Source organism: Podarcis bocagei (assembly GCF_964188305.1).
Source record: "Podarcis bocagei genome assembly, chromosome: 16".
NCBI classification, from domain to species: domain Eukaryota; kingdom Metazoa; phylum Chordata; class Lepidosauria; order Squamata; family Lacertidae; genus Podarcis; species Podarcis bocagei.
The window spans coordinates 41,322,118-41,339,315 of NC_138142.1; the positions used below are offsets into that span (position 1 = coordinate 41,322,118).

Consider the following 17,198-nt stretch of genomic DNA (forward strand, 5'->3'; position numbering starts at 1 on the left):
GGGCATAGGAATTCATTCATTCCCCCCCCTCAAAATATAGTCCGGCCCCCCACAAGGTCTGAGGGACAGTGGACCGGCCCCCTGCTGAAAAAGTTTGCTGACCCCTAGTCTTCAGCATTCGCCCAAAGCCATATAGTGAAGATGCCAGGTTCATGCCGGAGAGCAAGAGTTTAAAGATTTTTAAAGTCACAGCTGTTCCCCGAAGAGATTTGCAGCGGTGCACCCCAGGTTCCACTGTTATTGAGACCCCCCAAAATATTAAAAGGATCTCTGAATCGCTCCATTGTTTTCGAGTTAAGAGATAGGGAAAATTAGCTCAGTCTTCACCCAATCTTCAGTCATCTCTGAGTCCTCTTCCCTACTTTCAGTTTTGCATTGTAAGCCCCACAGGACAAGGAGGAAAAATACCATGTGCAACAGGGAAAGTGGGCATGCCAGATGCCACAACTGGCAGGCAGTTTCTTAAAACTGGGCCCACAAAACAGATGACTTTTGGGATAGCTCAGTCAGTAGAGCATGAGACTTTTAGTTGGGCGAAAGATTCCTGCATTGCAAGGGGTTGGGCTATCGCTGTCAACTTTCAGATTGGAAAATAAGGGATCAGCAAACTCGAAAATAAGGGATCAGCAGTTTCACCTGTCCCGGGGACAGTCTATGGGATATCTAACAATCTGAGATAGCAGCGGGAAGCAGCAGGAAATGGTGCTGGAATAAGGAAATTTCCCGCAAAAAAAGGGAAGGTTGACAGCTATGGGTTGGGCTGGTTTACCCTTGCTGTCCCTTCCAATTCTACAATCTATGGGTGATCAGAACCGTGCGCCTGAGTGATAACATTAACTCCCCAAAAACCTCAGCGATGGGGCAGGGATTTAAGGGTTCAGGAAGTCCTTGGGATATCCTGAACTCAGGCTGTTAAGGGCCCTGTAAATCACAACAAGGACTTGAACCCGGCTCGGTCACGTAGGGGCAACCAGTGGGGGCTTCTGAACACTGGAGTTATGCGCTGGAGATACTCCAGTCTAGCCACAGAGCTTTGTACCAGCTGGAGACTCTGGCCCAGGGTCTAGGGTAGCCCACATATGGGTCGTGGTGCCTGGTTGGGCAAGGTTGAGCTAGGTTTATCCTGACTTCCTGCATATTTCAATCTGCTCCATCGCAGTGTGGTTTCTGTGTGGAGTTTGGGGTCCCTTCCCACCCAAGGCAGGGTGCAGATTCCCCCAGGATATCTCCGCGGTCGAAGGTCTACTCTTATCTCCTAGGAACGTTATTGCTAGAGACTTTGCCCTCTTTTTTATGTGTAGGACTTTGAGGCTGGTCTGATGATTAAGTTTATGGGGAGTCAAACATGAGAATTCTGTTATCTCAGGGCCAAAGTCTTAGGCGGACGTCATTCGTCCAGCAGGATCCTGGATGTCCCAGGAGGTTCTTCGGTGCATGACTCAGCCAGGTTGTCAAGAAATGAGCAGGGAGACTTTTGCAGGCTGAGGGCCGCATTCTTTTCTGAGCAACCTCCCAGGGGCCAGAGGCAAAAGTTTGTGGAATGACACACTTTATGAATTTTGTAAATGTTGCCCTTGCACCATAGCTGTCAAGCGTCCCTTATTTGGCGGGACAGTCCCTTATCCCAGCGCCATGTCCCGCAGCTGTCCCTTATTGATGATGTCCCTTAAATAAACTCCTGAAAATAATGGGGCCCTTTCTATGTCCAGCTGTCCTTTGTCAACAACAAATTGTTGCTGCTTTTTTGTGTTGAATATATGCTATATTGTAATTTATGGACCTAATAGGTATCTAAAGCCATTTGCACGCAACAAAATATGTATTTTATCAAAGTAATTGTTGATCCCTTATTTTGGCTGCTGGTCCCTTATTTTCAAATCTGTAAGTTGACAGCTATGCCTTGTACAGAAGACTACTTTCTACAGATACTCATGCACGTCCCTCACTATATTCCACCCTTTGGCCATGCTTGCTGAGGCTTTTGGGAGTTGTACCTGCCCTTCATTGGCGTCAAGCGTTTTCCTGCCGCAATGAGGGCTAGAAACTTGCTCCCCACCCTGTATTGATGAAGATCAGATCCATGAGCAATTGTTGCTGTTTAATAGAGAGGTGAGTTTTTCTGGTTTTCCCAGGAGGCGGAGGCAGACTCTGTGTTTTGCTAATCTAGTTGCACCTTTCTCAAAATAGAAAGGGGGAAAAAAATTGATGATTGGCAGTCCCTAAGCGCAACTCAGGACAGGTTTGGGCTTGTCATACGTCATTTTTGTGACATCTGAATACGGCATGTACTTTTTAAAAATAGGTGTGCGTTGGTGTTTATTTTATTTCCCCAGGTATGTTCCCACAAAAGGGTTGCGGTGATGCAATCTCCAGCGACCTGTTAAATCTGCTTACATAAGAGCGGGCATGTCTTTCAAAGACAGTCCTCAGAGCCCGCAGAGCGAATGCTTTCGTCTCTGTGTCACCTCTGCCGGTTTCAGTTGCAACTGAAATTCAGGGTGGGCTGCCCAGGGCCGGCTCTGCCATGGGGCAAAGTGAGGTAGACGCTGGTTCTCACCTTTGGTGAGGTTTTGTTCCAATTGGCAACAAATATTGTTCCTTTGAGAGATGGGAAGCTGAACGCCAGCCCTAGGTTCCAGAAAAGTCCCAGGGTCATAATATTCTCACATTTCCCCCTGGCCTTTGGTCTGACAACTGCCTGATCCCTTGTATCCCTACCTGATCACTGAGATCTTGGGAGGAGTCTCTGCTGATGGTCACCCATGGCTGAGATGCATGGCTTGTAACTACTAGAAGATCTGCAGTTGGTCTCATTGGCCCAAGCCTGTGGAACTCCCTCTCACATGACAGTACATTCCATGCTGAACTTCAGCTGCACAACAAATACGTCCTTATTCTAGCAGGTGTCTCTTGGGCATTTATGATTATTATTTTTTTAGTTCATTCTCTGTATGGCTCATTTTTAGACACAGCGCTTAGAAATACTAGACAACTGAGTGGTATATAAATGCCTTAAAATAAATACTAAATGTATTTTTGTTTCTAACGGCTCATCTAAGCTCAGTATTGTTGATACTTACTGGTAGCGGCTGTCCATGGTTTCAGTCTTTCCCTTAAAAATATTATACTCCTCGTGATTCTGAATAAAGAGCTGGTTTAAATATGAACATAGGAAACTTGTACCAAGTTAGGCCATGATTTTGGGCATTGGATGGCAGGACAGAGTCTCAAAGATGTGCTCTCCGAAGCCTACATTCTGAGCATGATCACGCCTCTGTCTCGGCGACGTCTGTGCTGGCTTGGCCATGTGCACAGATTGGAAGGATCGCCAAGGACGTTGAGAGACCAGCTCTGTGTCACAAAGATGTCTACAAATGTGACGCAAAGGCTGGCAGTATCAACACCGCCATGTGGGAATTCCTTGCAGATGACCACAGTGCCTAGAGACAGACAGGTCGGACATTCATAGCAGTGACCAGGGGAGGAATGACCGCTGGGAGCAGTGCAGAGAGAAGAAATGTTGTGGTGCTTCTGCAGCAGCAGAACCGGGCACCTTCATCTGCCCCGGCTGCAACAAAACATGCCTCTCCCGTATCGGTCTCTACAGCCACAGCAGGCGCTGTAAATCTCCAGCAGTTTGACTTGACCTCCAAAGGCGCACTCCTCCGTTCTCTCCCGAGACAGACGGGTGCCAACCATCTAGTTCAATATTGTCAACACTGACTGGCAGCTGCTCTCCTGGGGCCTTTTGCATGCAGAGCAGCCGCTCTGCCCTTTTGCAAGCCCTGACGATCAGCTGAACGGCGACATCCTTGCTGGTTCCAATGACCACTTCGGAAAACCCTATGCCCTCCACGAGACACAGACGTCATCTGGGACAAACAGGCTTGTCTGGGGTTCCTCTACCTCCTGACCTATATTTCTGCAAAATCAGCTGGTGCTTTTTTTTTGCAGAAGTCGGCAGCGGGGGATTGAACATCCGGTGGAAAAAAAAGCATCACTTTCCAGCGTAGACGTGACATCCTGTTATGTTCGGTGCAGAATCAGGAAAGAGGGCAGAGCGAGCTGGACTTTGGGTGGGTGGGGGGAATGGACATATGCTAAAATCTGGGGGGGGGGGGTTCCGTCAAACCCTTTTCACTGAAGCCAGCTCACACCCACCTCAGTCATAAATAAAACATTGACAAATCCCCAGAAAACTCTTTGCACCTCTGTTGTTTATGGGGACGAGGTGCCCGTGGCAATGAGCAGTGGGCAAGCTCCCTTTTAATCTGCTGCTGCTTTCTTTCCTTATACCAAGGCAGAATTAATAATAATAATAATAATAATAATAATAATAATAATAATAATAATAGTAATGATAATTTATACCCCGCCCATCTGGCTGGGTTTCCCCAGCCACTCTGGGTGGCTTCCAACACAATATTGAAATACAATAGTCTGTTAAAACATTAAAAGCTTCCCTAAACAGAGCTGCGTTCAGATCCACAGAGTTCAGGGCTGTCCACACTGAATGGCAGCGACTGGGCTTTCAGATGGTAGATATTCCAAGCCCTGCCCAGAGATAGTGAGGAGTGAACCCGCGTGCTCCCGGCTTGCTCTAATCTGCTCTACCAAGCGAGCGGCAGCCCTTGGCCTAAAGATAAGGTTCTAGTCCTCATGGTTCTAGAGATAGAGAGAGCCGGTTTAAACAGGGGGAAAGGAAGGGGCCTGCCACTGCCAAAGGGCAAGTCAGACCATGGGTCCATCTGCCTCAGTAACGCCTGCACAGGCTGGCAGCTGCTCTCCATGGTTTCAGGTAAGGGAGATGCCGGCACACCTGTTCAAGTAGAATTCAAAGATCCCAAGCGCAAAGGACAGGATGCTGGAGTATAAGGGACTGTGGGATGTGCTCTTCTGATGCCCTCATAGTCTTAGAGGATCTTGCATCCACCAAGGCCCTATGGCACACACATTAAAGTGCGCTTTTCTTTAAAATGCATCATTTCCTTTTATTGGGTGCTGAAAATAAACCTTTCGGGAAGCTGCTGGAAGTTTCCAATGTTTGGGAGAAGTTCCCCCCTTCCTCTTTTTGAGACTTGTTTCCCTTCTCCTCTCTGCCCCCCCCCCTTGAGAAAGCGTTACATAACAAAGCATTCTGCATTCTCCACGGGTGAGTCACACACAGAGATACTTCCTATTCTCCTTCAAGATCTCTCTTTGCTTTTCCATTGATGGGAGAGGGAAAAACCCAAATCCTTCACCCATTGAGCTTTCCCCCCCCCCAAACAGATACTCCTCCCTTTCCAGCTTGGCTCCGCCTTCCTCCATTAAGTTCCATGGAGCTGTTGATCCTTCCCACCTCTCCTGTAGCCTCGCTGCTTCAGTGTTCAACACAGATATGTTAAATTGTAGACTGAACCATTTCTTTCTTCCTGGGGGGGCGGGCGGAGGGAGAAGTGAGTGCTACCCATCAAACTCAACCGGTGGGGGAGGGACTCCAACATTTTATTTCGTTTCCTTAATTTTATTTATTGTTACATTTCTAACCTACCTTTCCTCCAAAGAGCCCAAGGTGATTGATATAAGTAAAAAAAAAAACTGCTCCTTTTCCCTTATGGGGTACCCAAAAGCCCATATAGAGTCCTTTTGTAGGTTCTCTATCGGTAGGAGAAAATAACAGAGACCAACCAGAGAATATTGAAAAGCAAAGCAGCTAATAAGCCTGATCTTTATTAACTGTTGCAACAGGGTCCTCACTCCCCACATGCAGGAGAGAGGACCCAGAACAAAGGTGTGCCTGCCCTTATATAGACATTTTAAATTACCCGCCCTGGAGTCCAAGACCACCCCCAGAAACATCATACCTACATCACAGAAAAGGCGGTCTACAACAGAAATCTGAGTGTGTTGTTACCCTGTCTGCCAGGTTACCTGTTAATGGTCACTTGACTGGATTACCTGTGGAGCCTGGCCATTCTTTTGCAAAAATAATACTTAATTCCTGATCCAGGTCACAGGCTCACCCTATTCACACCTTAAATGTGCCCTTAAGGCAGGATTTGTGAGGACAGAGACAATGGGGAGGTTTCTGCGTTTCCTTTGGCCTTGCAGAGAAATATTTGAGGTGACTGAAAGAGTCAAAATGGCTTTAGGACTTTTCCTATGGGTTTCGGGCATGTGGTTTATATATTTATATATGTGTTTGCTTGGTACATTTATGAACATTTATTCGAGATATATAAGACCTTAAAATTCTTATAACAGTGACTGTTCTCCCACTCTGCATTTTACCCTCACAACAATCCTGTGAGGTTGGTCAGGCTGAGAGGTGGTGGCTGCCATAAGGTCACCCATAGGGAGCTCCATGGGCAAGTGAGGATTTGAACCCAGATTTCCCAGGACCTAGTTTGATGCTCTTAACAACTACACCACACTGGCTAATGGGCTATAATTGCTTTGGTAGGCCAATTTTGCTTAGTGTTGGGAGGACGCCTACTGAAATCACTGGTGGCCATGAGTAACTTTTGAGTCCATGGATTTATAGGAGAGTACCGCGGGACGCCGGTGGCACTGTGGGTTTAACCACACAGCCTAGGGCTTGCCAATCAGAAGGTCGGCGGTTTGAATCCCTGCCACGGGGTGAGCTCCCATTGCTCGGTCCCTGCTCCTGCCAACCTAGCAGTTCGAAAGCACGTCAAAGTGCAAGTAGATAAATAGGTATCACTCCTGCAGGAAGGTAAACGGTGTTTCCGTGCGCTGCTCTGGTTCGCCATAAGTGGCTTAGTCATGCTGGCCACATGACCCGGAAGCTGTACGCCGGCTCCCTCGGCCAGTAAAGCGAGATGAGTGCCGCAACCCCAGAGTCGGTCACGACTGGACCTAATGGTCAGGGGTCCCTTTACCTTTACCTTACCCCATGTTAGAAAGAGCTCTTCCTCTTCCTAACCCAGGTCTTAAGTGTGGCATTTATAGCCCCATCCTGTACCTGTCTCCTCAAAATAAACAATTTCTGGACAATGGTGGTTTGATGCAGCAAAAACAACAGGATCTCGTGGAACCTTAAAGGCTGATGCATTTTATGACGGCATCAGCTTTTGTGGATTGGAGAGCCCCGCAACAGGATCAGGCCAAAGGGGCCTGTCAAGTCTAGCATCCTGTCCTCGCAGTGGCCGAATGCCGCAGAGAACCTAGGAATCTAGATAGACTGCCTCTGGACCTGGGGGTTCCATAAGAAAGTCAGAAGAGCCTGGTTACTGGATCAGGCCAAAGGGGGCCCATCATAGTCCAGCGTCCTCACAGTAGCCAACCAGATGCCTATTATGCAAAACCCTCAACACACAACCTGAGCACAACAGCACTCTAAGGAAGGGGGGGGGGTCTGGTCCACGGAAGCTGATGCCATAATAAAAATTGGTTAAGTCCATTAAGATGCTGTAAGCCTCTTTCCTGTTCTTACTCAGAGGTGAACACTCTTCACCTCAATAAAACTCACTCCCACACAAATGTGTATAAGGGTTACAGCCTCAATGTTGAAAACCTGTTCATATCAGCAGGTCATTGCAACCTGTCAGTTTCAAGGTGAGTCAACTAAGGGTGACGTTTCTGCATGAAATCAAGCGCTGGATTTGGCCCAGGGAGGAAGACACCCCGGGGTAGTTTGAGCAGAGAAAGACTTTGCTGCAAGCTGAGGGGGTGCTTTACATGGGTGGTCTTGTCCCATAACTCCATATCCAGACCCAGATGAGCCTTACAATTTTTAAGCACTGGACTGCATTGCAGGGCTGTTGTAAGCTGCTCTCTCAGTTGCAGCAGCACAGAAGGACCCCAATCTGCAATATGGGAGTCATAGCAATGGACATCATTGCAGGACTGTTGTAAGTTTTTCTCTCTTTCCAAGTTCTTGCAATGCTGGACTACACAGCAGGGGCGTTGTAAGCCCACCTGAAATATATGGGCAATAGGCTGCACATTTAAAAATTACACATTCCACACAAAATAAGACAGAGGTTTTTAAAGGGTAATTGCTTGGCTATTTCCATTTGTTTTCTCTTTGCTAATGGTTTGTGGGTAGGCTCCCTGGTATCCCAAATCACAGCTGCTCTGAAATCCGTTTTTCTCTCTCTTGGTGCCCACAGCATGGCTGGGCAGATTTCATGCCCTGGAGATTTGTTTCCACCAGATTCCCAGAATCCAGAAACCGGAGCCAAGTGTTTGCACAGTGGCTGAACGGGTCAGACGCACCCTTGGAATCGAAGGAGGGTAAAGAGTACATATGGGAAAGCAAACACGGCTCAGCCCAGGAATCTTGTTTACAGTTCCAGTTTTCGGTTTCAGAACTCAACTTTCAGCCTCAGCTTTTTTTGCTCAGACATCCACTCCTGGTTTCTGCCCTGCCTGATCTAGAATGGCAATCCGCTAATCTGGAATGGCAAACCACCAATCTAGAATGGAAAATGCTAATCTAGAACTGCAAGCCCACAAACTAGGGCTGCGAAACTCTAATTTAGAATTGCAATGCCCTAATGCAGGATCGCAATACCCTAATCTGAAATGGCAAACCTCTAATCTAGAAATGCCAAAAAATAAAATAAAAACCGCTTAATCTAGTATGGCAAAACCCTAATCTCGAATGGCAAAACTTTGGCCACGGATCTCCTATGCATTCCCTGCTCTTAGGGGAACTGTCTACTGTGAGAACAGGATGCTGGACTAGATTGGCAAGGGGACAGAAGAACAAACCATCAGAAAGAAAGGGGCCAATCTCCTGGGAAACCACCCTGACGCCTGCTTTGCCTTTGGTTGGGACTCAGTCTGACCCTTATGTTTCCCTCCCCTTATGGTTTTGATCTATGGTCTACTTTTAAAATGAGACTGCATTTTAAATTGCATTTTAACCTGTACTTTAAACTGGGTCCCCCCCCTCTTTCCCCCCTATTATGTTTTGTACTGTGATTTTATTGGTGTTAGCCACCCTGAGCCCGGCTCTGGCTGGGGAATAAATAAAATTATTATTATTATTATTATTAATTATCATCACTACTACTACGGGCTACTTTTAAAATGAGGCTGCATTTTAAATTGCAGTTTAACCTGTATTTTAAATTGGGTTTTTTCCCCTCTATTATGTTTTTACTGTAATTTTACTGGTGTTAGCCGCCCTGAGCATAAATAAAATTTATTATTATTAATTATTATTATTATCACTACTACTACTACTACTACTACTAACCGGTCCCCACCTGCCCGCCCCTGAACAATGGAGCAACCAAGAAGCGCCCTATACAAAAGCGGGCTCCTCCTTCTACCCTTTAAACGTCTATGGTGGCCTGTTTTAGCCACGCCCACCTCCCCTCCCCTCCGCGTCACTGCCTCAAGCCCACGTCGCATGCCACGTCCCTTCTGACGCCAGCGCGTCAGAGCCTTTATAAGACCCTCCCCGCCGCCGCCGCTCCCCTCTCACAGCTCTGCGCGACGAGCTTCGGAGTTCGCGGGAAGCTGCGAGGAGGCCGCCATGTTTAACAAGAAGTCGGTGGTGTTGTATTGTGGGGGCGCACCGAGCATGGCGCCCGCCACGCCGGTCTCCCCGGGGGCCGGCGGAGGCGGCAGCAGTAGTGGAGCCCCAAGCGCCTCAGCCGCGGCGGCCGCCGTCTTCACCGCCAACGGCCGCTCTGAGGGCGCCGGCCCGTTCTCGCCTCGGATTGGGCGCGGCTGGGGGCCCAGCGTCTTCCCTGAGGGGCCCTTGGCGCGGATTGGCTCAGGGGCGCCCCTGGCGGGGCCCCTGGCGCGGATTGGGCCCTTCGAAGTAGCGCCCCGCGCGCTGATTGGCTCCCCCGCCGCGCGGCCGTTGGCGCTGGCGCTCCCTGAGGGAGAGCTGGACGGCTGCGACGACGACGAGGCCGAGGCCGCCGCGGAGGCCGGAGACGTGCCTTCGCCCACCCCTTCGCTGGAGTCCATCCCGTCCTCGCAGGGGGACGACGACGCGGCGGTGGCGGCGGCGGCGGCGGCGTCCGCCCCGGACGACCTGCGCAAAGTGACGCTGGAGTTGGTGAGCCGGTACCTGCGCGAGGCCGCCTCGGGCGACGGCGACGCCAAAGGGCCGTCGGGAGGCGGCGGGAAGAAGATCCTGAAGGGCCTCCTGGGCCGCATGGCGACCACCCACGAGGAGGAGGAGGCCGCCGCCGCCGCCTCGCAGGCGCTGGAGACCCTCCGGCGGGTCGGGGACAACATCCTCGACAAGCACCAGCTGGCTTTCCAAGGTGGGTGATGGGAGCGGAGGGGGGAAGGGGAACCCCGAGGTCATCCAGCCCAACCCCCCCCCGCGCGGGGGCTGGAATCGCAGTTGGGCCAAGGTGGGAGGGAGGGGGTTGGAGGAAGTGGGGAAATGAGGGGCAAGAGGGTTGCCTCTTCGCCCTTTAATCCCGGTGTCGAGGTTATTGCAAGCCGCCCCGGAAAGGGGCCAGGGCGGCTCACAAGAGCAGCAGGAGGTGGGCGTGGTGCCAGGTTTTTTAGGCCGCGCACTGCCCTCGACAGCACCAGGCTGGCACCCTTTTTTGCAGGGTTATAATTTTTTTGCGGGGGTTGGGGGGAGAGTAAATGGAAGGGGTGCCTAAAAGAGGGCTGGGGAAGAAATGATGAATCATTTCTTATTCTAGACAGCCATAATAGTGAATAGTGGGGGAGGAGTCTGTTCTGGGGCCACGCCCCCTCTTTATCGCAGATTGGCACCCTTCATTGGGGATGGAAAAAGGTCAAGGGAAGAAGAAAGCCAGAGGGGATCTACAAATAAGGGCTGGGGGAGATTATAACTTGCCCCCAAAGCAGCCCAAGCTAGCTTCTGTCCATAATGATGATGATGATGTAGGGGGGGGGTTGTGCTTTTTCTTGAGATCACACCCCCTTTTCCCAGGCTCTGACTTTTGCATGCTTAAGTGTTCTTCGCCTGGCTGGAATGTGTCCTTGAGCTATGATGATGCCTCATTAAATAAATGAAACAGAAGCTGTTTTCAATGAAGATGATAAACATATACAGAAAACAGGAAGTACATGCAAGAAAAGACCATAGGCCTAACAAACTGGTAAAGACTCATTTATCCTGTGAGGAAAGCCTGAAGCAGAAGGCCACGGGCCACATTTGGGCAGCCTTTTTGTGGGAACTGTTTACAGATACAAAATACCAGAGACAGATGCAACAACATTTGTGGAAGAGATAAAAAATACAGAATAGCCAAAACAGTGGCTGCTTCATTTTAAGAATATAAAAGGCTCTGCAGAGGCCCACTGGCATAAAACAGTTTTTTCAAGAGGATGCCTGCCTAATCTTCTGGAAGTGTACCCCACTGCCTGGGACCTATTGACACCAAGTGCCTGCCTGCTAGTTGAAGCCAGTCAGGCAAGCTGACAGACTGGAACACTCCCCAGCAATATTTCCTGGGTGGCTGAAGAGAAAAGCAACATTTAAAATAAAATTATTCTAATTACATACACTGAAGTTGAGGTGTGGCTTTCTTAGAATGAGTGTGGGAAGGAAATGGGGGCGTTTGCTTGCTTGGGAGGAAACAGTGAGGAGTAATAACTGATGGGGGGCTTAAGTCATGGGGTGTGGAGAGGAGGAAACTATCAGTATCTCACATTTACTGACATTTTAGTATCTTGCCTTTCTCTTAAAGCAGCCAAGGTGGTTCACAAAAAACTAATACAAGATTTATTGTTATAAAAAAGCAAAAACGGGAAGTCGGAAGTGCAGCAGGGTACTGAAGTGGAAAGGGACTGGGGAAGGAGGAGGATGGGAAGCACTCACTAAGGTGTGTTTAGGGAAGAGCATGAAAGGAGCTTGTGTGGGGCAAAGAAAAGTTGGTGTCAGCTGTAAGGTGTGAATGGAAGTGGAGGTGAGCACCTGTAGGGCTGGTGAAGTGCTAGAGGTAGGGGTTGGGATGGGGGAGGGAGGAAAGCAGGTGGCTTGGGGGGAAAAGTGAAGGTGAGGAGCTAAACATAGTGGATCAGGGTGTCCTTGGGATGGGAATGTAGCAAAGGAAATCGATGGGTGGGAGGGGGAATGTGTTGGAGGGGCAAGTAAAGGGGAGAAATGGCAGGGCTCTTATGAAAAAGAATTGGAAGAGTGTCCAAAGTTTAAAAAGAGTAAACAGGGATGTTGAAGGGAAAGTTCCTGATGTGTCCGTGGACTGAAAGGTTGCACATTTTTTGAGTCTGGTTGGTTGACTTCAGTTCTGTGCAGTTTGGGCAGGATTCCTGATCTCCAGTAGAGTTCAAGCTTCTTGAGAGGCCACCCTGGCAGCCAGAGGTTTGTGGGTGGCCCAGCCTTCCTTCCCACCCTGTTTTTCTGCAAGGAGTCATTGTGAAAGCACCAAGCCCAGCAGAAACGAAACTGATGAATTTAGTTCGCTTGACAGTGGGGGTGGGGAGAAACTCTTGCAGGCAGAAGAAGATAATCTGGGTACAGATTAGCTCTTGCTGACATCCTGCTCCTGCCTAGCAAGTGAAATATAATTCATTGTAAACATGGTGATAAAAGATTAGCTGGTTCCTGCTGTGAACAACTAACTTCCTTCTGAGTTGCTTTGGAGCAGGTTTGCTATTTACCAGCACTTTGCCATTCCCATTTGCCTTCATTTTAGTATATTACATTAGCCAGGGCACTGACTATGTAGAGCTGGGAAGTAGCCTTAAAATAACCTCCAGTAATTTGAACACTCCTAGAGAGCCCCGATGGTTTGCCACCTCTAAGTCAGTGTCCTCCAGTTGTCTATCTCCTCCCAGCTACCCTTGTGGCTGAGCTGCTCAGGTTTTTGTAATGTGGATGGGCAAGAAAAACTTTTGACAGTAGCTATTTGTGAGATGTCCTGTAGAACATTCCTTACATCCTGCATATACGGAAGTCACAATGGCACAGACTTCCCACAGAGGTATTGTTTGTTTTCTGGGTTAGGAAGCGTTAGGACTTGGCTCACTCATCTAGTGTATAAGAACAAATTTCATTAGACTTATGGTTAATGGTTTGCTTTAAGCCTTCTGAATCACTGCCTCTCCACAGTAAAGACTCTGCTTTGGGGCAACTCCTAAATGCGGATGCAAGCATCCCTGTTCCTGAATCATGAAAATGAACTAGCTATAGTCACTTCCTTGTTGACTTCTGGATTTCAGCTTCCTCAAGTTTCTTTTAAGTATCAGTGGCTAATAGTTGAAGGCTGCTTAACCCTTAAGGACAGAATTGTACTGCCAGGATTCAAGTCTTGAACCACTAGCTCAAAGCATGACGACTGTTGGATTCCTTGTTTTGTATTAAAAATAGCTGAAGCAGCACTTACTTAGACGCTAGAGCTGGGCTTTGATCTAGGGCTGCAGATATCAGTGGCTGTAAGTAGGAGTTGTGTTAAGTTTGTCTGAGAACTGGACTCTGAAACAGGCAGCTGCTGATCGGCAAGTCTAAAGCAGCTCTAGAACATTTTCATGTTCTTCTCAGGAAGTGCTAGAACTTATTTTTATTAAGACAATCACTTTGTATTCAAATGAATTCATAAAGTGATAGTCAAAATAAAAAAACAGTAGAACATCAGTATGGGAAGTGAAAACCATTTAAACGAATCTCAAAGCAATGTACAACATGGGAAGCAAATACAATGCAAAAGAAGTTTAAAACAGCACAAAATAGAAATCAAATGCAATACAGTATATTGATAATCAAATAAAAGCCTACAGTTACAAAATCCCAACCAAACACTTTGTACGACAAAGACAGCTGACCAGATAAAACTCATATAGCTCCAGAATTAAAGTAAGTAATAATTGCCTCCCACCTAGGACAGCACATACACTCCCTGTCTCATTGGGGAGGGGGAAGCTCTTGCCAATAAGACTTCTGAGCAAGCTTATCCCATCAACATTCCATCTGTTCAGGCTCTGACCCTGTTTTAAACATCAGTGCCCACCCACCATCCATTGCTCATTCAACCAAGTACTACAACCTCAATCCTTCCAAAAACAAAGAGCAAAGAGTGGGGGAGGGGGAGAAAACTAAACTGCTTTGTTAATGATTTTGATTGTTAAAACTTCTTGCACACTTAAATGTGGAATTTTCAGTATTTTCACCTGTGTTCCTTGCTTATTGCTCACCCCCTCTTCAGGAATGCTTAGGAAGATTGAAATAAAGAAAGAGGATGACCTGAAGACTGTGTCAGAAGTTGCAAAGCACCTTTTCAGTGACGGCATAACAAACTGGGGTCGAATTGTGACTCTCATCTCTTTTGGTGCCTTTGTTGCCAAACATCTGAAGTGCATCAATCAGGAGAGTGCCATCGGTCGTTTGGCAGAGCTCATCACCGAGGTTCTGGTTACAGATAAGCGGGAATGGATCCTCAACAATAATGCCTGGGTAAGTGAGTCATGGTGGGGCTGAATGGTAGGTGCTGTTGTGCTGCCCCTTTCCCTTGTAACTCTTCACAGTCAAAATCCAAACCTGGAGACCCCAATACCTTCCTGTAGCTGATCTTTCTGGAAGTGAATGCATGCTTCATCAGATTTTAGGGCTGCCTCCCTATGTTAACTCTCCATAAATAGAGTGAATATCTGTCATGAGATGTTTAAAAGAGCTACGTTAAAATTGGTTTCCCACAAAGGGAACATTGTTTGTGTGTGTGTGGTTGCGGTTGTTGAAAACGGGGAGTGGATTGGACTGAGAACTGCTGGATGTTGGACTTTGCTCAGTACATGGTTTTACCTTCCATTCTTCCTGCGAATTCTCTTTGAAGCAGTCAGACACACATGGCTGCCAGTGCTTAAAAGCAATTAACAATGCAATTCTTTCTTCTAGGAGGGATTTGTTAATTTCTTCCATGTAGAGGACGTAGAAGGCAGCATCAGAAGCGTTCTGATGGCTTTTGCAGGCGTGGCTGGAATAGGAGCAGGTTTGGCTTACATGATCCGGTGAGTCAAGGAGTGCTCCCAGTGAGGAGCTAGCTTGGACTATCCTGTTCTACTGTGACTAGAAAACTGAGCCGTTCTTTGAAAGTTGACGGGAGAATTAAAACACCTCGAAATCCCATGGAAAGTTTGGTCTGAACTGTCAGTTTTAGAATGTCACCAACAAGGATGTCTTTACAAATTGGGAGTAGATCCTTCAAGCCAAGGAACACGCACTCCGCTTCCTCCAGTGGTGGAGCTAAGAGGACTGAAGCCCACCTGAGCACGGTCTTGGGCTTGGACTATGAACCCACAGCCACATTGGGCTTATAAGAACTGATGGATGTGCTAGGTAGTGTTCTATTTGCACAGAACTGTGACCATACGCCCAAGCGGGGTATCTAAATTATCACCTTCAGAGAAGAGAGTGGCGTGTTAGGGGTGACGTGCAAGATGCTTTGTGCGGTGAGCAAAATGAAGGACCTTCAGGTGAACACTGCAAATGCCTTATCTGTTCGCTGGCACAGGTGTGTGTTGTGTCTGCTGTGGAGAGAGAAAACTCCAAAATCTGAACCCATCTCATTGCATCAAGGGCTGATCCTGTTCTATGTACTCCCTTCAGTTTTTGTTTCCTGTTCTCCTGCCCTCCCCTTGGAAGCGTACACTGCCATAGCTCCCAAGTTATCACAAGACATGGAGCGCAATAGTGTAAATATGTATAAACCTTCACGGGGAAGTCAGCAGAAATGTATGTACATTTGTAGCTGAAACTGTACAAAGTGTATACCTTTAAAAGAGATTTATCTTTGGGAAAGGTTGTAAAAGAGTTTTTTTTTAATGTAATTAGATTCAGGTTTTGCAGCTCTTTATTCTTTAGCCCTCTAAATGTCACATAATCTGGGCCTACCTTTCTATGTACTTCAATAACAACTTGGTTCTGCCAGGTGACTTTACTGAACAACCATCTAAGTACAGCTAAGCGACTTTCTTTTTGTTCTTTAAAATGTTTTCTTTCTTCGTGGTTGCCAGGGGAGGCATTTCCACAAATCTTAAGTTTTTTTACCTTCTTTATTTTGATTCTTGCTTTCTTTAAAGCCAATTATTTTAAGCTAAACTTACAAAAGAATGTCATACTTGTCTCTAAGAATAAAATTTCTCAAATGAGTTAGCAATGTAAGACATTATGGCCTATGCACGGAATAAATCTGAATCTTTGAGGGAGAATATGAGAGAGGCTTGTAGACTTGGGTTTCTTGAACCCTTTATTAGGCAGAAGTGTTCAGTGTAGGAGCAAGAGGTTAAGTTGTTTTTGCAGTTTGACTAGATTGCGTTTAGTCTTCGCTGTACTGTTAGCTTTGTTTAGACCAGATTGTGGCAGATGTGAAAACCTAAAACAAAGCATAGACTCAACATGGTGCTATGGTCAGACTTTCTTGTTTACATAAACTGTCCAATAAAACAATTCACAGGTGGTTGCAGTGTGTGCCTTCTGTTAAGGCAGAAACATGAAACAATTGAAGCTATATTTGTATGCATCCTGCCTTCTCTGTGGCCAAACTCTACTAGAAGGCCTGGCCATTTGCTGCCTCTCTTCTTCCTTTTTTGTCACTCAATCTTGCAGCTGGCTCTGGAGGGGAGCACCCCTGGCTGGCTTGTGAAAAAGTAGCCAGTTACTGCTGGATCCTGGATTATGCCCCTGGGGTTGCCATGACTGGTATCTCTGTATCAGTGGTGGGTAAGCTTATAACCCTAGGTGCTGGTGAGAGTTGCAGTCAAACAGCATCAGGAGTGCTTCAGTTTCCCTACTGCACTGCCTTTATCCATAGCTCTCTTAGCATATCTATGCCTATATGCATTTTTCAACGGTAGTTAAAAAAAGGTGAGAGTTACCGTATTTTTTGCTCTATAAGACTCATTTTTCCCTCCTAAAAAGTAAGGGGAGATGTGTGTGCGTCTTATGGAGCGAATGCAGGCTGCGCAGCTATCCCAGAAGCCAGAACAGCAAGAGGGATTGCTGCTTTCACTGTGCAGCAATCCCTCTTGCTGTTCTGGCTTCTGAGATTCAGAATATTTTTTTCTTGTTTTCCTCCTCGAAAAACTAGGTGCGTCTTGTGATCTGGTGCGTTTTATAGAGCGAAAAATAAGGTATATTAGTGCAATATTGCAGTAGTCTCTTTGAAATTAAGTGCTGTATTTTACATTATTATTTTTATTACTGCTACTACCACCACCCGCCCTTAACTAGCAGATTTCAAGGCAGATTGCAACAATTTAAAATTCAGAATTGAAAACAGATTACAGTC

General features: G+C 47.2%; 1 protein-coding gene across 1 annotated transcript; it reads left to right on the forward strand.

The window, feature by feature from the left end:
- Nucleotides 1-9,422: 9,422 nt before the first annotated feature.
- MCL1 (MCL1 apoptosis regulator, BCL2 family member) lies at nucleotides 9,423-16,367 on the forward strand. Its single transcript, XM_081173745.1, has 3 exons — nucleotides 9,423-10,238; nucleotides 14,121-14,368; nucleotides 14,807-16,367. Exons 1-3 carry the CDS (start codon nucleotides 9,494-9,496, stop codon nucleotides 14,921-14,923), a joined length of 1,110 nt encoding a protein of 369 aa, XP_081029871.1. The 5' UTR covers nucleotides 9,423-9,493; the 3' UTR covers nucleotides 14,924-16,367.
- The last annotated feature ends 831 nt before the right edge of the window (nucleotides 16,368-17,198 follow it).

Excerpts from the sequence above, each read along its gene's own strand:
- MCL1 (XM_081173745.1), top strand. The coding sequence starts at position 9,494 with ATGTTTAACAAGAAGTCGGTGGTGTTGTATTGTGGGGGCGCACCGAGC. Across the intron at positions 10,239-14,120 it reads GCACCAGCTGGCTTTCCAAG|GAATGCTTAGGAAGATTGAA; the intron begins GTGGGTGATGGG and ends CCCCCTCTTCAG. Across the intron at positions 14,369-14,806 it reads TCCTCAACAATAATGCCTGG|GAGGGATTTGTTAATTTCTT; the intron begins GTAAGTGAGTCA and ends TCTTTCTTCTAG.